Here is a 21,485-nt window from a genome sequence, read left to right on the forward strand (position 1 = left end):
CAAGGGCTGCGAGCGAGGGCAGGGCGAGGGTTTGCGGGGACAAGGGCCATGATGGCTGACGGCCCTCACGATGATGCCTTGGGAAAAAGGGACGTGGCCGCGGACATCGGATCACTGGGAGGTGCGGATCCCCCAGGGCTTGGGTGATGGGGGAGCCAGACACCCATGGAGCTGTGGTGTGCCTAGGGGAGCTGAGCGAGCAGCGCAAGTCAGAAGTGGAGCGGAACATGTGCCAGGTGAAAGACCAAGAGCGGGAGCTGCACCTGCTTAGGAAGGAGCTGTCGGAGATGGCCAGGGTGATGAAGGAGAAGGACAGAGCTCTGCAAGCAGCAGCTAATGAGTTAAGGTACACGCAGCCGTGAACTGGGGCCTTGGCCAAAGCTGCTTTGTGGATTCCCAGCAGCTGGCGGCATTTCGGGATGTCCCCAGGAGCCAAAGGTGTGTGCGAGAGCCGCGGAGCGGAGCTCAGCGATGGGGGCTCTACGCAAGCGCCACGTGAACTGAGATAGGGGTTTAGTGGAACGCGTGCCAGTGGCCGTGTGTTGAAGTGACCACGAACTGAGCTGAACGTTCCCACCCACCCCGCGATAGTCACCGGCGGGTGCCCGGGGTGCTGCTCTCCACAAGCTGTTTGGGCAGCTGTTGTCCATCACGGTGTCCCTCAAGGGTCTTGTCTCTTGGCACAGGCAAGCCCGAGCAGAGTGTCAGGCGCTGAGGGACGCCTCGCGAGAAGCGGTGCTGAAGGTGGAGGAGGCTCCCGGGATACCGGCGAAGGTGGCTGAAGCCCTTGGGAGGGTGAGTCTGTGCGGAGGCTGCCGAGCTGTGGGTTTGCTGAGGGTATGGATGGCACACGTGGTGTTTGTCAGTGTGCCGGTGAGAGTGGCCAGTGCCCCAGCCCGCCTCAGGCGTGCTGCGAGCTGGCCAAAGGCAGGAGCAGGGCTGCCCGTGCCACCCACGAGCCGCGTCAGCCGCGCTCCTGCGCGGGCATTGCCAGCGGGTGAGGAGCTGGATGTGGGCGCAGCGCTTTGGAAGCGCGAGATGTGGTGTGTGCACATGGCTGTGCTGATTGCCAAGCAGAGGCAGGGGCGATGGAGGGGAAGATCTGCAAGCGTTGGCTCCTTTTCCCAACCTTGCTGGTGGTATTGGCGCCACAAAAGCAGTGACAGGGCTGAGCGAGCAGGAGCAGGGGTAGCGTGTTGCACCGGATGGGAATGGAGGGTCTTTTGTCCTCCGCGCTGAATCCCCTTTTGAGTTCCCTGGCACGGGAAAAGGGAAGAACTGCAAGGTGACTGCGGGAGCAGCTGGAGGGACTGTAGGCATCGTACATCCTGTACGGCAAGGGTGGCAGAGGGCGTGCCAGCGAGGAAGGCTGGGTGCCAGGCGGTGACTCGGAGCCTGACGCTGAGCGGGAGGTAGCGCCTGCACTGGTGCGCACGTAGCGATGGGGAGGGGAAGCGCCGGGCGCCAGAGGTGCAGCCCAGGCAAAGCTGTTGTCTGAGAGCGAATGGCGGGGCGACAGCGGCCAGAGCGGAGCAGGCAGCTTGCAGCAGTGGGCAGGGTGGGATGAAGGGCCTCCCTTCTCCTGAGTGTCTGGATGTTTGGGGCCATGCAGCAAGCAAGGGAACCGCGGGGGTCTGTGTGCAGGGCTGTAGCGCAGAAGAGAATCCCGCATGGGATCAGTAGAACATCATGGGTAGAGCACTGGCCCAGGTTGCCCAGAGAGCTGGTGGATGCCCCATCCCTGGAAACATTCCAGGCCAGGTTGGCCGTGGCTCTGAGCAACCTGGTCTGGTTGGAGATGTCCCTGCTCCTTGCAGGGGGGTTGGACTGGATGGGCGCTAAAGGGTCCCTTCCAAGCCAAACCATTCTCTCATTCTATGATCACGTAGAAAGGCAGGCCACCGAGCGGATCGGTGTGCCTGTGTCCAAGGCAAGAAAATCCTCTGCAGTGGTGCCAGGTGCTGGAGAAAGACGCTGTGGGGGCTGCTGAGAGCCACGCGCCATCCCTCTCCCAGCTCTCCGGAGCGTTTTTAGGGCTGATGCCCTTGCCGGCGTGAGGCCGGCACAGGGGACCACGTAAGGGGTCTCTGCTGCCGCTGCTGTACCCCACCAATTTGCCAGGAGGCTGTGGGGAGAGAAGCCCCACAGACTTGGCTCTTGGCAGCTGCCGAGGGAGCGGCGTCTTTCAGCGTGGCGGTGTCTAAGCCGCGGTCAAGCTGAGCTCGTGTTGAGCCGGAGGCGATTTGGGCGAGAACTGACTGGGCTGCTTCTTCCTGCAGCCGGCGTGGGCCTTGGTCAACCTGGGCATGCGGTGCCGAGACCAGAGGCACGAGGAAACGATCCAGCGCCAAAAAGCAGGCATGGACGAGCTCCGGGGGAGACTGAAGATGCTGGAGGAGAGTCAGTCCTCAGGTAAGTGAGGCTGTCACGGCTGTAGGGGGAAGAGGCATCCGTTAGGGCCTGACAGGCGTGGTGGAGCCCGTAACGTGGAGGACGGGGCAATGGGCCATGCCAGGGGCACAGGCTCCTCAGGTGCATGGGGCTCAGGCTGTTCCCATGCAAAGGCAGCTCTCCCGTGCATGGTAGTGTGCGCAGGTGATAGGAAAGCATTGCAGAAGAAAAAGCGCCAGGCTTCAGAAAAGCGCTTGGTGCCGTGTGAGGAGGTGGCATTGGCAGGAGGCAGCCAGCGAAGGGCTTGGCAGCAGAAGCTGCCGCGCAGTGGGAGCCAGCAGCGAGCAGGCGCCCGGCGCTGTGCCTGAGGGCTCCCGCGCTCGGCTGCTGCGCTCCTCGAGGCAAGCGAGAGCAGCCAGCACCTCAATAACGGAGCCATGGGTCTCGTAAAGCCTTGGGATTAGTGTGCGGTGTGAGAGTCCTCTGCCAGCCCTCGGCCATTGCCGTTCGTTCGCTCTCCGTTGGTCTCTCCCTGTACGGAGAGCAGTGTGGAGAAGCGGTGCCATCGCTGGTAGAAGCTCCCAAGTAGAGGAGCAGAGAGGGTTGCAATCTCCAAATTGTCCCCCAGGGAAGTAGGGTTGCATGCTAAATATGTAGGGAAAGGCATGGCCAGAGGCTGGGGTAGCGCTATCTGCAGGGCGGGCGCGTGCAGGCTGTTCTCCGTAGCCTGTGGCCGTCTCCGAGCCCAGGCAACCCGGCGAGGCTCCAAGGGGCCGAGCTGGGAACACGCAGCGTGTTGTGCCGAGGGTGGCACATGGCGGTGGGTGTTTGTTTGCCTCCAGCTGGCAAGAAGAAATGTTCGGAGCCGCGAGTGGTCCTGGTGAAAGGCTTGCCACGGAACGTCGGCTGAAGAAAATGGGTCTTGTGAAGGAGCTGGCACCAGCACCAGGAACAGCACCAAAGACTGCCAAGGTGAGAAGACAGGGCATGGTTTATGGTGCCTGTGGCCTCGGTGGGAAAGCCAGGATGCCTGGAGCTGGCCGGCATGGGAGGCTGCGGACCGCGGCATTGCCGAGGCAGCCTGTCCCGTGCAGCGGAAGGCAGGGGCACAAGGCAGCTGAGCCCAGCGCCAGGCAGTGCGGCGGCTCCATTGCTCTTTCCCTGTCTGCGCAGGCTCCTGACGCCGTTCCTCACGGGGCTGCGCGCGAGGCCGCCGATGGGGCAACGAGCTCGGAGGTGTTTAAAGCGATGGAGCTCAGCGAGAAGATGGTAGGTCAGCGAGAGACGTGTTGAAACGATACCCAGCGCTCGTAGAGGGGAGAGTGGTTTCAAACGCGTTTCCAAAGTGAGCGATGAGCGTCAGGGTCCTTGTGGGTATGTGGGTGAGGCCAAAGTGTGGATGGCAGGTGCCAGGGCACGCCGGGCGTCTTCCGGGATGTCTCGGGATGCCTGGAAACGCAACGGCGCATCCTTCTCCCCATCTCAGCTCTCTGGCGCTGTTTCCCTCCGAGAGTCGGGGCTGATCCTTGAGGAGAGGGTACGGTCCGTGAGGACAGAGCCCCTCTGGGAAGCTCACCCAGGGAGAGCACGCGTGGAAAGTAGACCAAGTGGGAAGGGGAGCGCAGCAGGTTCCTCGCGGCGTTGTCTGTCTCCCTCAGTGGAGCAGAATGAGAGCAGGTGGCTGAGCAGGGTGATGGCAGGTGGCAGCGGAATTGTCAGGCCGAGGAAATAATGCATTCCCGGGGCTTTCCGCAGTACGTTGACATCATTAGTGCTCTGGCAAGCCTGGTGAAGATGAAGGAGCTGTCAGGAACGCGGTCTCTGAAGCAGCTCCCTCAGGAGGAAAGGGAACAAGCAGGGCTGCAGAGGCAGAAGCACCTGGAGGAGCTGTTGGAAAAGCTCAAGAACCTCCAGAGCTGCCTGGAGAAGAAAGAAGAAATGATGAAGCTTCATGAGAGCGAGAGGTACCAGAGGCCGGGTGGCTGTGGGTGGCCGCGGGTCCGAGTGAGACAAGGTCCTGGGCTGCAAAGCGACGGGAAACTCGGGGGAAGGAGGGGTGCAGCCTCGCGGCAGCGATACACGCCTGGTTGTGCCGCTGGCCAGGACTGGTCCCGTGTTGGTATGGTCCAAAGCAGAATGGTGAGGAGAAGCAGAGAGACGTCCTCTGGGTGCCTCGCAGGGCCCAGCGCAGTCAGGCAGCGGCAGAGTCGGGGGACCCTTGGCAAATTCCCTGGTGCGGGGGGCCGGACCCAGGGAGAGCGGCGGCATCGGCTGGGGTGGAGGGCCGGTGTCAGTAGGACGGAGCCAGGCGTGGGAGCCGATGGGAAGGGCTGTCCAGGGCACGAGGAATGGGCACAGGGAAAGTGCCTGCTGAAGTTTTTGCTGGTCCAAGCAAGGCGCTTGCTGCTCCCATGTCCTTCAGCATCACCCCATGGTGTGGGGAGGGCCCTAGGAGGGGTGCAAGTGCGGAGGCCAGCTGTGTTTTGGGGGGTTGACGCGGTGACGGATGCCTTCCCCCTCCCGTTTTGTGCAGGCTGAAAGAAGAGTCCCTGCAAGCCCAGCAGGCGGTCTGCGTGGGCAAGCAGAAGGCCAGAGAGCCCGCGGCAGAACCTGCCAAGAGACGAGGCGTGTAGGAGGGGGCCGCATGTGGGCCTTTAGAAGGTGAAGGCCTACAGCAAGCATGGATCATTGCGCTGTGGACTCTCTATTTTTCGATGCCGAACGAGCTCTGGGTTTGTTTTGAGGAGACTCGTAGATTTTTGGGCCCGTTGGCGTGACTCTAGTGTGTGTAGGACCTTAGTTTTCTGTAATAGTGCTGTTTTTGTTGTTAGAAAAGCTTGAGTTACTGTAGCCTGGTGTTTTGGTTTTTTTTCTGTGTGCGTGTATGTCCGGAATTGTCTCCATACGGGTGCAAATCCCGTGACCCCCCGTCCCCACGGCGTCCCAGGGAAGCTGGAGCCTAGGGCATGTGGGAAACGTGGGATGTGGGATGCCAAGAACGCTGGAACGAGCTGCCATGTGGTATTGGGCAGGGAGGAAGAAGAGCCACGTTGGCCATGCCCATGTGTTACAGCGGCCGGGTGAGAGGAGAGCCAAGTCCCGGTCAGCGGGGATGCGGCACTGACGTGGGCTCGCTCGCCCACCGTCACAATCAGATGTAGCTCTTCCGCCACCGTTTGCGTTCCCGAGGGCAAGAGCAGAGCCTGGTTTCTGGGGAGCAGCGGCGTTTTCGGGTGGGGGTCTGTGCAGGGAGCGGGCAGCTCGAGCGCACGTGGCCCCTGCAGCCACTCTGCCCTCGCATCGCGCGGAGCAGGCTGTGCAGAGGCCTCTGCAGATCCTTTCAGCCGAGGCTAATGTGGCTGTGAGCGCAGCCCCGGCGGGGGGTTTTGAGGGTTTTTCGTTTGTTTTTTTTTCTTTTTTAATGGGATGAAAAAGCCTAAAAGCAGCCCAGAGGGGCTGTGGCTTGCTGACGCAGAAACCGCAGCATCCGCAGGCACATTTTCTGGCAGGGTCTCCCCAGGGGCACCCCGGGGTGTGCGACGGCCGGTGCCCGATGCCCAATTTTGAGCAGGGGGCGAGCGGCCGTGCCGCAGGGCTCTGGTTATGGATGCATCCCATGTTTCCCCCCTTAAATCTGGCAAGGGCTCCCCTCCATGGGCAGGACTGGGCTGATTTTGGGGACAAGGTGCATCCTTGTGTGCCCACATAGGTTGACCCTTGTGCTGCGGGCATCATCTGGGGGTGCAAGGGATGGGTTTGGGATGGGCGCTGCCTGCCTCCCACCCTGGGCCCCCCCGCCCCGTAGCCGAGGGATGGAGCTGGGAGGGGGGGCCGGGGTCTGTGGATGCGTTGAGGCGGGGCTGGAGAAGGCCGTGATCCCAAGGGATGGCAGCAGCATCCCTGGGAGAGCCCCGGGGCTGCGGGGGGAGGTGGAGGGGCTGGGCGCAGGCGGGGCGGGGGGCGCGGCCATCCGGACAGCATGGCGGCGGCGGAGGAGCTGTCGGGGCGGCGGGGCCGGGCGGCGGAACCCGGAGCGGGAGCGGGGAGCCCGGTGGGCCGGCTGGGGGGCGAGGGCTCGCCCGGGGGGGGCGGCCGGCGGGTGTTCAGCCCCGCCGGGGAGTTCCGGGAGTTCAGCCGGCGGCAGCTGCGCGACATGGAGCGGCTCTTCCGACAGTGAGTGCGGGGGGGGGGGGCGGGGGGGGATTGCGGGGCGGAACCCCCCCTCCATCCGGGCAGGAGGGACCCCCAGACCTTAGGGGAAGGACCCCAGTCCCCTCCCAGCTCCTAGCAGGAGGACGCCCCCTCCTCCGTTTCCTGCAGGAAGGACCCTTGGGCTTCTTGTAGAAGCGACCCCCCCCATTTTTTTGCAGAAGGGACCCCCAGGACCCCCCCCGCCCAGCTCCTTGATGAAGGGACCCCGCTATTTCTTGCAGGACAACCCCCAGGTCCTCCCCAGTTCCTTGCAGGAGAGATCCCCCCATTCCTTGCAGGAACGATCTGGAGGATCCCCCGCAGCTCCTTGCAGGAGGGACCGCCCCCCCCCCCCCCCCCCCCCCCCATTCCTAGCAGGAAGAATCCCCGCCATTCCTTACAGAAAGGACCTGCAGGACCCCCCTAGCTCCTTGCAGGAGAGACTCCCCCATATTTTGCAGAAGGACCCCCAGATCCCCCCGAGGCTCCTTGCAGGAGGGACCCCCCATTCTTTGTAGGAAGGACCCCCGGGAGCTCTCCAGCTCCTTGCAGGAAGGACCCCCTAAATCTTTGCAGGAGGGATCCCCCCCCAGGCCCCTTGCAGACCCTCCCCATTTCATGCAGGGGGGCCCCCCAGCACCTCCCCAGCTCCTTGCAGGAGGCTTCCCCACCACCCCAGCCTTTTGCAGAGGGATGGCTGGGACACCCCCCACCCGCGCTCCTTGCGGGAGGGTCCCCGGGATTTTCCCCCTCCCCGGCACCTTGCAGGGGATGCCGTCCCCCAGCCCCTTACAGCAGGGTCCCCTCTGCACCCCCGCATCCCCGCAGAAGGGACCCCCCCATCTCCGGGGATGAGGGACCCTGGCCCCTTGCGCTGGGGCCGGTGGAGATGGCAAGGGACCCCCGCGTTGCCGCTGCGCCGAGGGGGGCCCCATTTTTCTGCCCGCGGTGCAGCCCCCCGGGGCTGCGGCGTGTCCCCAGCACCCGACCGCGCTGCGTGCCGCCGCGCACGGCGGAGCGTGACTCCGACAGCCCGGCCCCGGGCAAGCATCGAGCCCTGGAAATTTCTGGGGGGGAGAGCGAAAGCGGGGTGGCTTCGGCCACGGTCACGCCGGGATGCGCGTGAGTAGCCGGGGGCGAGCGGGGTGACCCGGAGCGTCCCCGCAGAGCCCGTCGGGCGCTTTGTGCGGGCAGCGCGGCGCCGGCGAAGGCACGGCCACGGTCTGCTGCAGCCCCTCGCTCCGGCCGGGAAAATCCCCGCGGGGCCGAGCTGGGCGCGGCGAGGCCCGAAGCCCGAGGCTGGGGGGCTGTTGGGGTGCCAGCGTGCCCTCCCCAGGGCGAGGAGCCCCCCTGTTCTCCCGACGATGCGGCTGTGCCGGGTACAGCAGGGCCCGGGAGGGATTTTGGTCCCTGCGGGGGTGATGTTCCCCTTTGGGAGCTTCCCGGGGAGAGGCAGAGGGACGGATGCGCACGGCAAATGGGAGAGGAGGGGAGCGAGAGCGAGGAAGCGTGCTGCAGCCGGGGGAAGGCTTGCACGGGACGGGGCGGCAGGGCCACGCTGGCAAACGTGCCCCTTGCAGCAAAACTCTGGGTGCGCTGCTCTGAGAGGGGGTTCGGAGGCAGAAGGTGATGGCTCCCCAAGCCCGGCTCCCAAGGTGACGATGGCGGGGCTGATGCGGAGCCAGCTCCGTTTTGGGGCCCGCAGCAGCGTGGGAGAGCAGGAAGGCCCCGCTTGCGATGCGGCCAGAGCAGAGCGCAGCGGAGAAGGTACAAATGAGTCACAGACCCGCAGCACAGCGAGCGTGGGGCTCCGCGTGGCTGCTGCAGTGCCGGCAGGCACAGACATGACAAAACGCCACCACAAAAAAAAAAAAAAAAAAAAATCTGTTTTCAACGGGTGCAGCAGGGTAGCTGCTCGGCGACCTCAGCGTTGCGCCAGGACGTGCTACAGGGCCTTCCTCTCGCGCCTGCGGTCATGGCCAGGAGGGGCGGTGGGGTGAGGTGACGGCAGCGAGCGTGGTAGGGGCATGGCAGGGAGAGCGGCTGCCTGCGCCATGGAGCCGTACGAAGCGTGGAGCCATGCTGGTTCCCCGCTGGGCCGTGCCCAAAGGCTGAGGGGCGGAGGGGGACGTGCCACCGGCACAGCCGGCGCTGCGGCAGAAGGAGCGGTTGGCAGGAGGCGGGGGTCCGTAGGCAGATGGGCTGTGACCGAGGGGTGTTGGGGAGCGCGGTGCCCGGCGGGCTCGGCACCGTGGGTCGTGATCCCTGGGTAGCAGCGTTCGGGCTCCTGGCCGAGGGAGCCAGGAGCAGGTTTGGCAGCATCCCGGGGGTTTTTCCTGCCAAGCGCTGCACAGGAGGAGAAACGATGCCGGATGACGCTCCGGGGGGCTGTTAGCGGTGCAGCGGCGGCTTACTGTGGTCTGGCTGGGTGCCTGGGTCGTCGCTGTTCCCTCCTCACTCCCTGGCCGGCGTGGGCACCGCGTACGTGGTGGGCACGCAGAGATGGTGGTGCCGTGGTGGCTGTGTGCGCTTGGTACCCCACAGCGATTTGACAGGGCCATGCCTCCGTCCCACAGGTACGACGCAGGGAAAGACGGCTTCATCGACCTGATGGAGCTGAAGCTGATGATGGAGAAGCTGGGGGCACCGCAGACGCACCTGGGCCTGAAGAACATGATCAAGGAGGTGGACGAGGACCTGGACAGCAAGCTCAGCTTTCGGGAGGTGAGGGGCTGGTGGGGAGGTGGCCCCGGGAGGGCTGGGTGGCGGTGGGAAGGCGGGGAGGGAGCAGTGGTGGCCTCGAGGTCCTGGGGGAGCTGATGCCGGAGTCTCCCTCGGCAGTTCCTGCTGATTTTCCGCAAGGCGGCGGCGGGGGAGCTGCAGGAGGACAGCGGGCTGCACGCCCTGGCGCGGCTCTCTGAGATCGACGTCTCGACGGAGGGGGTGAAGGGCGCCAAGAGCTTCTTTGAGGCCAAGGTGAGGCAGGCGCCAGGGCACGAGGACACGGGACGGCGATGCACGAGGGCAGTTTGGTGCCAGGGGGTGGGCAGGAGGAGCCCAGCGAGGGCTTTGGGGCAGGACGCGGAGGTGCTGGGGTGGGCAACGGGTCTCGGGGGACGCAGGTTGAGGTGCCACCATCTGCAGGTGCAGGCCATCCATGACGCCAGCCGCTTCGAGGAGGAGATCAAGGCGGAGCAGGAGGAGAAAAAGAAGCAGGCAGAGGAGCTGAAGCAGAGGAAGGCGGCGTTCAAGGAGCTGCAGTCCACCTTCAAGCAGTGACGGGCCACCGGCGCGGGGCCAGGCAGGACTGGGCTGCATTGGCCAGGCCGGGAACGCGACACCTGCCACGTGCCAACCGTGCCAGGAGCGATGCCTGAGCTGCGCGCTGGCCATGATTCCCCGAAGGCTGGGCCACCAGCGAGCTCCTGGCCTGGGCTCACCGCAGTGCCCGAGCCCGCCTGGCCCTGGCCCCCCTCCCCTTGCTCTGTGGTGTCCGTAGGTGTTGTTCGTGCCCCCCTGCCCGAGGTGCCACGCCGAGGGCAGCAGCTCCCCAGCCCCTGCCCACAGCCGTGCCGGGGGTCGCCGCTGGCGAGGCCCAGGGGAGCCACGTCCAGGCTGTCGTGTGTCGTGCGTGCACTACGAGGTTGGCAGGACGGGGGCTTCCTGTCGCGTGCGGCTACCCCGCCGCTGTACAATGCGATGCCTGTGCCCAGAATTGTGTGCGCGGTGGGCAGGCATGGCGAGGGCCGGGTGCTGGCAGAGGGGTAGTGTCTGTGTGTGTGTGCGTGCGCCCAGGGCCCGTGTGCGTGGTGCTTGGGGGTGGGAGCCCACCCGGCGACTGGCGAAGCTGTGTTATGGTTTTTCGTGGTGTTTTCAGCCCAGCTGGGCAATGTTGTAGGCAGGAGCCGTTCCGTCAGTCAATGGAGGCTCCCGTGTTTGTGGGTGGCTGTAAAGAGGCGTCTGTCCCACAGCGTTCCCTGTGCAGCGGTACCAGGGGAGACGGTGGGTTGTTTTTTTTTTTATTTCAATCCCAAATAAATATTATATTTTGTAAGTGCGTTGGATGCCTGCACAGGGGCCCCTGGAGGCTCGGGTGGGGAAGGAGCCTGACGGGGAGCGGGACCCCGCTGCAGGCACCCAGTCACCACCGCAGGTGCCAGACCTAGTGGGCGTGTGCTGGCGATCGTGGGACAGCAGTGTGGGAAGCAGCGGGGCCCTGGTCCAGGCAGGTGGAGGTGGTGTCACCCAAGGCCGTCACCATCCCAGCTAGCATCTGCCCATGCACCCAGGAGGGGCTACCCCCCGCCCCATCCTGCTCTGCGGCCCCGTGGGGCTGTGTTTGGCCTTGGCCACATGGAGCCGGTCGCCTTGGCTGGGAGATAAGGGGACCTTGGCCCTGTGGCAGCAGGGGGATGGTGGGCTGAGGGGGGGCCACGTCCTGGGGCAGTGGGTGCTCAAGGGCGGGTGCAGCGCAGCTCCCTGGCACCCCACAGTGGCGTGGCCGAGGGGCTGCCCGTCAGCTGTCCCCCAGGAGGGACACTGACCATCCCCGTGTCAGTGCCACGCGTCCCCACCATGCCACGTCGCAGTGCAAGCGCATGATGGCAGATGCGGCCCTTCCCAGGTGGGATGGGCAAGGGCGATAAGATGGGGCCGGGCGTGGGACAGTCACCACATGTCAGTGGCAGGAGGGGTGACGCCAAGGTCCCCAGTGGCAGCGAGGGCTATAAGAGGGGCGAGTGGCTTTGCCACGGCACCGCCAGACTCTGCGACCATGCTGGGAGCCGTGTGTCTCGCCGTGCTGCTGGGCTATGGTGGGTGTGGGTGACAGGGAGGGGACGGGGGGACGGGACCCTGGCACCTGGGGTGGCCCCGGGCACAGGGGCACTGGCGGATGCTGACATCCCTTTGCCGGGTGTCGCGCAGCCTACGGATGCGGTCAGCCAGCTGTGCCACCACTGCTGGGCAGCCGGGTGGTGGGCGGCGAGGACGCCCGGGCCCATAGCTGGCCGTGGCAGGTAAGGGGGGGCACAGGGAGGGGGGATGGGGACAAGGGTCCATCCGCACTCTGACACCGTGCCCCCGCCGTCGCAGATCTCGCTGCAGTACAGCCGCTACGGGTCCTGGCACCACACGTGCGGCGGGACCCTCATCGCCTCCAACTGGGTGCTGACGGCTGCTCACTGCATCAGGTGGGTGCTGGGGTGCTGGGGGGTCCGCACCGAGGAGAGGGATGTTGTTTGTGGAGACCGACACCCTCTTTGTCCCCCCCCCGGCAGCTCTAGCATGACATACCGCGTGGTGCTGGGCAAGCAGGTCCTGTCCGAGGTGGACGAGCCGGGCTCCGTGGCCGTTGGCGTGGACAAGATCATCGTGCACGAGAAGTGGAACTCCTTCCTCATCATGTAGGGGACGGGATGGGGCGGGTGGCAGGTGCATCGCAGCTCGAGGTCCCCGTCAATATGGCTCAGGGTCCCCCGTCCCCACGACTCGACTCTGCCCACAGCAATGACATTGCGCTGATCAAGCTGGCGCAGAAGGTGGAGGAGAGTGAGACCATCCAGGCCGCCTGCCTGCCGCCCGCCGGCGAGATCCTGGCCAACAACTACCCCTGCTACGTCACCGGCTGGGGACGGCTCCGGAGTAAGTGGACAGGGGTCCCTGGGGAGGAATTTGGGGGTGTGGGAACGAGCACGGAGTGCGAGGTGAGGCTGTCATTGCAGCGAACGGGCCCCTGGCCGACGTCTTGCAGCAGGCGCTGCTGCCTGTTGTGGACCATGAGATCTGCTCCCAGCGCGACTGGTGGGGCAGCACCGTGCGCACCACCATGGTGTGCGCCGGCGGGGACGGCGTTGCCTCCGGCTGCAACGTGAGTGCCGGCGTCGCAGGGCGGTGGGTGGCCCTGGCCGAGGGAGGGGTGCGGGGCTGTGGACCCCGTGGGACGGATGGGGATGGAGCCGCGGCGGCAGCGGCTGGGCGTTGGTGGGAGCAGCAGGCCTGTCTGTCTGCCTGTGCAGGGGGATTCGGGCGGCCCCCTGAACTGCCAGCGCAACGGCGTCTGGGACGTGGACGGCATCGTCAGCTTCGGCTCCGGGCTGGGCTGCAACACAGCCAAGAAGCCGACGGTCTTCACGCGGGTGTCCGCCTACATCGACTGGATCAACAAGGTAGGAGCCCCTTCCTCTCGCCCTGCGGAGGGGCTGACAGCGCGGTCCCCGTCCCCCCCCGGCCGAGGGTCTCACCGCACCCCTCCTCGTGTCTTCTTGGCAGCACATGAGCGCGAACTGAGGACGCGGCGCATGGCGCAGAGTCTTGAGTGTGATAAAGGCGAAAGTGCTGTGCTGGCCTCATGTATCCCGCTGTTTTTTTTTTTGTGGTGAGGGACACATGATGGAGGTGGGGACGGACGCCTAGGGCTGTGTCCAATGATGCCGGGGTTTGGCCCATGCCCTCAGGATGGGGCTGGCTGGGGTCCTGGGGAGGGTGAAGTGGGCAGCTGTCCTGCCAGCGGCCCCCAGTTGTGGGGAGGGGTGGGTGGGAGCCATGCCCAGGGTGCTGAGGGGCTCGGGGTGGGGCTGGTGGTCAGAGGGGAGAGGGGCTGGGGTCAGACCGGGTGGTTCTGGGGAGTTCAAGGGAACCCAGGAGGGCTCTAGGGGACCCTCTGGGGTCCAAAGATGCTTTAGGGGACGTGGCTGGCTCTGGGATGTCTCAGGGACCTTGCTGGTACGGGGCTACCTGGGCACAGCTGATATTTTTGGGAGGTTCTGAGGGAACCGGGTTGGTCGTGGTGGGGCTGAGTGTGGGATGAATGGTCCTGGGGGGCTCTGGGGAGCCCAGTTGTAGCCGAGAGCACTGGGAGCTGTGTGACAATGCCAGCCCCAGCGCTGTGGCCCAGGAGCTGAGCATCGTGCTGTGGGTCTCCTCCTGCAGTGGCTGCAGAAATGGGGTGGGTGGTGGGGGACTGGCGGGGTAGGGGTGGGTCCTGGCTGTGGGGTCCCCGGGAAAAGCCAGGGAAAGAGTGTCCATGGGAGCGGGTGGGAGGAGGCTGCCGGGGATGGTTGCTGCGCTGAGAGCCCTTGAGCAGAGCTGCCCTCCGCGCCATCATCTCATCATGGCTGCCGGAGCCCAGCGGGGAGCGTTGTGGCGAGAGAAGGACGACGAGCGGAGATGGGTGCAGCACCTCAAGCTCAGCAAGGGACGTGGTGGATGGAGCCCGGCCTAGGAGCAGCAGCGTCGCCAAACCAGCAAGCAACTCCGGACCAGCGAACGACACCATCATAGGACCGGCGAGCGACGCTGATGCTTGTGCCAGGCCTGCGTTGGGCATCGAGCGCACTGGGGCGAGCAGCGCAGCCGTGCCAGCCATTTGCCCGGGCTGTGGATCGGCCGGGGCAGGGCTGAGGGTCTCTGGGGGCTGTGCCGCACTGAGAGGTATAGGAAGCAAAGAGGGGCCTGGGGAGGGAAGGGGTTGGAGCGCACAGAAATGCACGGTGCGATGGCAAAGGGCGGTGCACCTCACCCCGCGGGGCAGTAAGGGTCTGTGTGTGTGGGATGTGAGCAGAGGGCTGCCTGATGCGCTGTGCCTGCACGCGAAGCAGGGCTGGGGTGGGTGGTCAGGGCGCTGGCGTGGGTCTGCTGATGGCAGTGCGGTGGGACTCGTCCCACCTAGGATGGGATGCTGTAGCCCCTCCGCGGAGGTGGTTTGGTGGGCGTGGGAGTCCCCCGCTCGTGGGGGGGGGGTGATACCCAGCGTGCCACATCCCGCACAGCCAGCAGTGGTAGGAACAGAGCCAGGACCGTGGCTACTCCCGGTGATGCGCGGCACCCAAATGAAAGACGGTTCCAGCGCCTCTGGGGGAAGGGGCTTCGTGGTCCCAGCACGAGCCTCGGCTGGTGCCGGCATGTGGCGGTGGCGACTGCACCATCGGTAACTCCACACCTGGCCCATGGTGGCCCGTGCGAGACCCCACAGCAATGGGTGGCTGTAACTGGCCACAGTGTGCAACCACGAGGTCGGGGCAGGACCTCCCCAGTGACTGGGACCACGCTGGGGCAGGCGAATCCCCACATGGGCCGTACAAGGGTCCAGCGCACTCGAGGGGTGAGCCAGGCCTGTACCGCAGTGGGGCTGGGGTCGTGTTGGGGGGACAAAAAGCGCTGCCGTGTCACTGCTGTAACTGTCCACATGCCTGTAACGGGTTGGAAAATCCTGTAAGTGTGTGGATGCCTGTGCCAGCTCAGGGTGATGCCGGGGATGGTGCAGGGCTGTGGGGATGCTGGTGCTGGGGAGGGATGGGGAGGGTGAGCTGTGGCAGTGTGCAGTCTTGAGGGGCGATGTGCTCGGGGGTCTTGGGTGGGAGTGGTGGTGAATAAAGCAGCCTGACACAGCCAGCAACGTGGTCTCCATCTCTTTTTCTCATCCCCTCTGCAAGGAGACGGCCGGATGCCGGGAGCTGGCAGGTGGATACTGAGCACGGGGGGGGGGGGGGGGGGGGGGCGGGACTTGGTGGGCATGGATGAGGTGAGGGTGGGCATCAGGACACCTGTACAGAATCACAGAATGGTTTGGCTTGGAAGGGACCTTTAGCGCCCATCCAGTCCAACCCCCCGGCAACGAGCAGGGACATCTCCAAGCAGACCAGGTTGCTCAGAGCCCCGGCCAACCTGGCCTGGAATGTTTCCAGGGATGGGGCATCCACCACCTCTCTGGGCAACCTGGGCCAGTGCTCCACCACCCTGTGAACTGTAGCAGCCTGGGGTAGGCAGCGGCCATGCAGCGGTGGGATTTGCCGTGCCTGTTGAGCGGTGTGTGCAACACCAGGTGGGGCAAAAGAGGTGTTGGGCATTTCAGCTCACAGGGGAGAAAAAGAAAAAAGAGTAAGGAAAAAGCTGCCATCTGGGAAACAGGTTGTTAGGGCTAGACAACTGCGTTACACCAAGCATAGAGAAGGCAGGGCAATCTGGCGTAGGTTTTAGGGGAGAGGGCAAAGAAAAGTCTAAAAGGAGCCCGAAACCCAAGAGGCTTAAAAATACTGAAAGGCCAAGCCTAAAGGAGTCATAGATGGAAACATTCCAGGCCTGGTTGGACGGGGCTCTGAGCAACCTGACGCCCACTGCAGCGTTTTTTTTTAAATTGAAACCCCCCCACCTGCTTCAAGGCACTGGTAGGGGACAAGCAGGGAGCCAGCGGTAGCTTACCATCACCACCTCACGTAGCACTGGTTTTGTCTTGCTGGTGTTTGGGGGGGTGTTGTTTTATGCTACTGTGCAGTGTCACCCGATGGCCAGTGTGCCAGTGGTACTGTTAGACGGCACTGGTAGTTTGGTGACATTTTCGGGTGCAGTATTTACCTGTTGGGTCACTCAAAGGGCAAAGGAGGTTACCGGGACCTGCAGTGAAGCACAGAGGTTTTGGTGCCCTGAGTCAATGAGCCAAGGCCAAAAAACGCCTGTGAGTCTACAGGGAACTGGGGCGAATAGGGAAGGGTGGCACCTGAGGTGTGGGTGGGTAAGAGTCACGGGACCAAGGGCAGCATCATATCATCCCCCCAAGTATCGTTCCCCCCAAGAAAGGACCATTCAGCTAGACCAGTGCAAACCTGACGTTACTGTAGATGACAGGGTGAGGTGTTTTTATGTTATTTAGGTTCAAAATAAAAAGAAATCGGAGGACGGTAGCAACTGCAAATCTCCCCAGCCTATGAGGCATGGTGAAAAGAGCAGCCATCACATAAAGGTCCAACTAACGTGACATGCTGGTTTTTTTGTAATTAGGACTTTAACTGTTAGGGTATCACTGTGTATGGTACGTGTCTGGGCCTAAAGAACAAGGTGATGGGCAGATGGACAGGGCAAAGGGCTCTCACTCCATCAAGTGTCGCTGTGCCCACAGGATGAGCACTGGGGAAGGGATGAGGCGCCGTCTCTGTAAGCGAGTGTAAAAGACTGTGTCAAAAATTTGTCTCAACATTGTTGAAACAGTGGGCCACCACCCGAGCAATGGCTTCCTGTTATCTTGCAAGGCAACTCCTGTTGTCTTGCAAACCTGAATGCAGAGCTGGTTCCCAGAAATCTAGCCCTAGCCCCCGGCATGCGCCCAGAGATACATATCACCCGGTAATGGGCATGCATATCGCCCAGTAATGGAGCACCCGGTAATGGGCATGCATATCACCGCCAGGTGAGGGGTGCGGCCAGGAAAACCAGCTCTCGAAATACAATGAAAACAACCAACATAAAAAGAGACACTTCTTCGACACTTCTACACTTCGAGACTTCTACACTTCTTCAACACTACACTTCTTCGAGACTTCGACACTTCTACACTTCACTTCATTCAACGGAATACACATCCACGGAACCGACATCGAGACGACCAACACCGGACGGATCGTTCCCCCATCGAGCGAACTGAACTGTCTGGACGCCGCAGCTCCGTGGTGGTAGCTATTACAACTGAAATTCTTTTCCCTCTTTCCTTCCTTTCTCTCCTTTCTCTTCCATTTACAAACTTCTTATCGGGTTAATAAAGCTACCTGGCACTTGACTCCGTTTTGAGTCTTAATTCTGTTCCCGAGAATACAAACAAAACCACGCTCCGGTGTGTGAGAGGTCGGTCCAGCTGCCCCTAGCCCCCCAGACTCGTCTGAGGTCGGCTAGAATGCAAGGGGGCCTTCCTCTCGTCCGAAATCGGAACGTGACAGCGAGGGATGTGCAAAACTGGCTGCAGTTGTCACGGTGTCCGTGGCAGGAGAGTGCCTTCCAGGTAGCAGGCGAGAGGCTGGCGGTTTGGAGGACGGCAGTACTGTCCCAGACCCTTTTACCAGGTGTGCCAACATGAAAACCTGCGTTTTCCGAGGAAATCACAGGGCCAACGAAGGTTTTTAGGTGTGGAAACGTTGAGCGTGCTCTTTGGGTGGGCAGGTATGGACAAAAATGTAAATATACCCTGATAGTGGCCACTGCCCCTGGTAAAAACAGACGCCAGGTGTGGAACGTAACTGGCCACGTCCCGTGGAGCGGTGGGTATGATCCGGCGGGTGGGCCAGTGGCCGAGCACAGATAGGCCAACGCTGGGCATTGTCACCACGGGGAATGTCCCCAGTGAGGGCACCTGAAGATTTCTGGGCCATCTTGGCGTGTCAGCTGAAAAAGCAGAAGCAATCTGTACCGTAGGAAGGTTTAGGTACTCTAACAGCCTGGTAAGGGTAAAATGTTTTATGTGTTACACTCACTGTGTTCACCCTAAGATTAGCAAAAGGCAACCCCGAAACCTCTAAAAATCGTACCCTTTTAGGATTTGTAGCTATTTTTAGATACACCTTTAGGTGGCTACAGAGTAGCCTACCCTAACCATAAATAGGTGTGCATTTAATAGGGGAAACATGTTTGGGGAAATTTTACTTGCCTAATTTGTCAGGCGACCGTAATGGCAGCCTGCAGGTAATTATAGGCGGGGGTAGGCTACTAAAAGGTTACTAAAACTAAAAAAAAATGTATATAATTAATATTTTTAAAAACAGAATTTATTAATAATGTTAATTTGTTTTAAGCTTTATAGAAACTTGTACATTTAACCTTCGTGTATAATTCAGACTAAGAATTGTTCGTAAAAAAGTTTTAACTTAACCTTTGTGTATAATACTTAATAAGTTTTCATAAACTGATATATAATATTGAAGTTAAACTATTATAAGTTATTATATAAAAGTTTTTATATTATATATACATATTTTAAAAAGTTTATAAAGTCTAAAATTAAAAGTTTTACACTTTAAAACTTTTTTTACGTTTTTAAACCTTTACTACATTTCTTTCGTAGAAAAATTAAGGTGTAAAATCTTTATTTTAAAAATTTCTTTTATAAATTACAAAAATGGCTTTATGTATGTTTACAATAAAATAGTAATATATACACTTTATCAAACTAAACCTAGTTTTTACACTTTAAAACTTACACTTACATAATATAAAGTTTTTATACACATTAGACCTAAGTTTTAAGTTACTTCTTACACTGTAAAGTGTAAAAGTGAACTGAAGTTTTATACAAAACTTTTGGTTTTTACAGTTTAGTATAAACTTAATTAAGTTTAAGTTACACCTGAAATTTTATAAACTACTAAAACTTTTACATTTCAGTAAAAAACCTTTCTTAAAATAAATATTACTAAAACACTTAAGTTTTAGTAATTTTTATTTTTTTTAAAGTTTTTGAGTACACTTTTCTAAAATTACTTTATTTTCATAAAGTTTCAGTTTTAATAGCACAAAAACTTTAGACTATACTAATTATAAAGGACTAAGAAGTGTAAAACCTTAGTATAAGTTTTAGTTTACCTTTTTACCTTTTTAAGGCTTTATAACTTAAAACCTTAAAAAAGTAAAAAATACTTTTTGTTAAAAGTAAAGCTAAACTTACACTTTATTTGTACACCTATTATATTTAGTTTAATACAAAGTTAAACTTTACAAGATACACCTAAGTTCTATTCTTATATAGTATAATATAGTATATAAGTGAACCTTTTTAAAATTTCTTAAAACTACAACTTTTTTTTGTTTTGCACAGTACACTTTCTGTACTAAAGTGTAACTTTAAAAAAATTTGTTTTAAAATTTAATTTTAATGTAAAAAATGTTTTGTCATTTGTTTACACATTAGTATGAACTAAAAAGTGTAACATTTCTTTAAAACTATACAAAGCTATAACTTTAAAACTTAAATACAGAAACTTATTTAATTATATAAAACTTCAATAAAAATTGATTTGTACCTTTACACCTAAACCCAAAGGGTTTTTAAACCCTAAAAATTTTTTTTAAACTTTAAACAAACTTTTAATAAAGGATGTATACAAATAAAGTTTAAGCTTTTAAAACTATTTTCTATAAAAGTTAATTTAAAATAAATTAAATTTAAGTTTTTAAACTTGTTTAAAACTTTTAAACTATACAAGTTTTTCATTTAAACCCAAACTTTACTAACAAACTTTGAAGTGAAAAATTTTTTTGAGTTTTTAATTTAAAACTTTAAAACTTTTAATTAAAAGTGTATACCTGAAACTATTTTTATAGTTTTATAGATTTTGCTCCTAAACTTTAAGTTTACAGAAGTAGTAAATATGTATCTTTATAAAAGTAGTAAAAAAAAAAAACAACCCAAAACCGGTAACTTCTATAAAACTTTTATATTAGTTTTACGATTTGAAAGTTTAAAACAAAAGCTTAGGTAGTTTATAACTACTAAAGTTTTTTATAAAACTTTTGTGATTGCAGTTTGTGTAATGTATAAAACTACATAAACTGTATTAAAAACTTTAAAGTTTTTAAAGTATCTAGGTGCCTGATGTTTCCCTCAGTTTTAAAGTTTTTATTATAAAATTTAAATTATATACATATCAAATTTATTTAGAAACCTACTTACTAAACAGTACACCTAACTTTTCAACACTTTATAAAGTAGTAGTAAAACTTAAAAACCTTTTATATTAAAGTTTTATAAAACTTTAAACTTATAATTTGTTAAATTTAATACAGTTTATTAGTCAAACTTTATTCAAAATTTTATATACACAGTTTAATTAAATTTAACCTTAGTCTGGTCATACACCTGACTTACTACAAACTATAATTTAGATAAAGGTTAGATGTAATAAGTATATTTTAGTTTAACTTTGGAATGTTTAAGGCAGTTTACTATACGTAATTTTATATACTAATAGGTAGTATCGTACAACAAGTTTACAAAGTGTAAAATTCCTTACTGCAACTTTTTTAAACCTTTAGGAACACTGTAGTGAGTCTCAACATGATGCTGTAAACTTGTTTATAGCAAATTTGAGTTACGCTTAACTGAATTTGTAAAAAATACTTTACTTCACCTGTATTGGTGTGATTATTTTATAAAGTACTTAGGTAAATACCAAAAGCTTACACGAGTCAGCTACCATTGACATGTACAATATAAACTATGGAGGAACATAGGGAGCAGCGTAGTGAGTAAACTACTCCTATGTGAACGGAGGCAAGTACGGTACCTACTACAATTTGCGCTGAGGGTGGTGGAGCACTGGCCCAGGTTGCCCAGAGAGGTGGTGGATGCCCCATCCCTGGAAACATTCCAGGCCAGGTTGGCCGGGGCTCTGAGCAACCTGGTCTGGTTGGAGATGTCCCTGCTCCTTGCAGGGGGGTTGGACTGGATGGGCGCTAAAGGTCCCTTCCAAGCCAAACTATTCCGTCATTCTGTGATTTATAAGTAGGTTTTTGTTAAAAAGTACACAGCTAAAAGTAAAAATCTTAAGTTTGCGTTTTACTGGTTATAGGCTAAAAGTACCTAAATAAAATATTAACCTTGGAAGGTAACAGTGTAGCTCCACACCTAAATATGAACCACTTCCATAGGCTACTTGAAGTTTGTTTTATAAATGACATTACTCTCTTTATCCTAATAGCAAAAAAAAAAAAAAGAAATATTTCAAGTAGCCTATTTTACATTTTTACATACTTTTGTTTTGGTTTAGTTCTTTTGAACAACTTCTTTTATACTTAAACTTCATAACCGAAACCTCACCTCATTTCCAGGTGCTGTGCAGGGTCCATTTTTTATTACCTACAGGCACAGCTGGGCAGCGTATCTTCTTTAACTTACCTGGCCTACACCAGGTACCTCTACCATCACCTACGTCGCTACAGTTTTTTCACTTACGTCAGGGTCAGTACAGTCAGAGGTATTATTCGACACAGCACCTATACCTAGCAATAGCATTATAAGTATTTAAAGAGACACTCAGCTAAAACTTTCGTTTAAACTCCAGTACTGAGGTTTGTTAATGTAGTGTCATTTTTATTTGCATAACGTAAACTTCAGTGTGCTTAACAGCAAACCTTGGTGTGTGTATATA

The 21,485-nt window shown here is 57.2% G+C and overlaps 2 protein-coding genes across 4 annotated transcripts; both read left to right on the forward strand.

The window, feature by feature from the left end:
- Window positions 1-4,152: 4,152 nt before the first annotated feature.
- EFHD2 (EF-hand domain family member D2) lies at window positions 4,153-10,636 on the forward strand. Of its 3 annotated transcripts, none has more exons than XM_086764438.1 (4): window positions 4,153-4,355; window positions 9,159-9,306; window positions 9,424-9,558; window positions 9,727-10,636. In XM_086764438.1, exons 1-4 carry the CDS (start codon window positions 4,186-4,188, stop codon window positions 9,859-9,861), a joined length of 588 nt encoding a protein of 195 aa, XP_086620564.1. In that variant the 5' UTR covers window positions 4,153-4,185; the 3' UTR covers window positions 9,862-10,636. The 3 variants fall into 3 exon arrangements, with proteins under 3 accessions (XP_086620564.1, XP_086620565.1, XP_086620566.1); XM_086764439.1 differs by lacking the exon at window positions 4,153-4,355 and adding an exon at window positions 7,590-7,704; XM_086764440.1 differs by lacking the exon at window positions 4,153-4,355 and adding an exon at window positions 7,948-7,961.
- Window positions 10,637-11,269: 633 nt separating this feature from the next.
- Window positions 11,270-12,907, forward strand: CTRC (chymotrypsin C). Its single transcript, XM_086764441.1, has 8 exons — window positions 11,270-11,396; window positions 11,509-11,600; window positions 11,677-11,774; window positions 11,862-11,987; window positions 12,089-12,225; window positions 12,306-12,451; window positions 12,600-12,749; window positions 12,853-12,907. Exons 1-8 carry the CDS (start codon window positions 11,357-11,359, stop codon window positions 12,868-12,870), a joined length of 807 nt encoding a protein of 268 aa, XP_086620567.1. The 5' UTR covers window positions 11,270-11,356; the 3' UTR covers window positions 12,871-12,907.
- The last annotated feature ends 8,578 nt before the right edge of the window (window positions 12,908-21,485 follow it).

Source organism: Chlamydotis macqueenii, chromosome 21 (assembly GCF_036417535.1).
Source record: "Chlamydotis macqueenii isolate bChlMac1 chromosome 21, bChlMac1.mat, whole genome shotgun sequence".
NCBI classification, from domain to species: Eukaryota; Metazoa; Chordata; class Aves; order Otidiformes; family Otididae; genus Chlamydotis; species Chlamydotis macqueenii.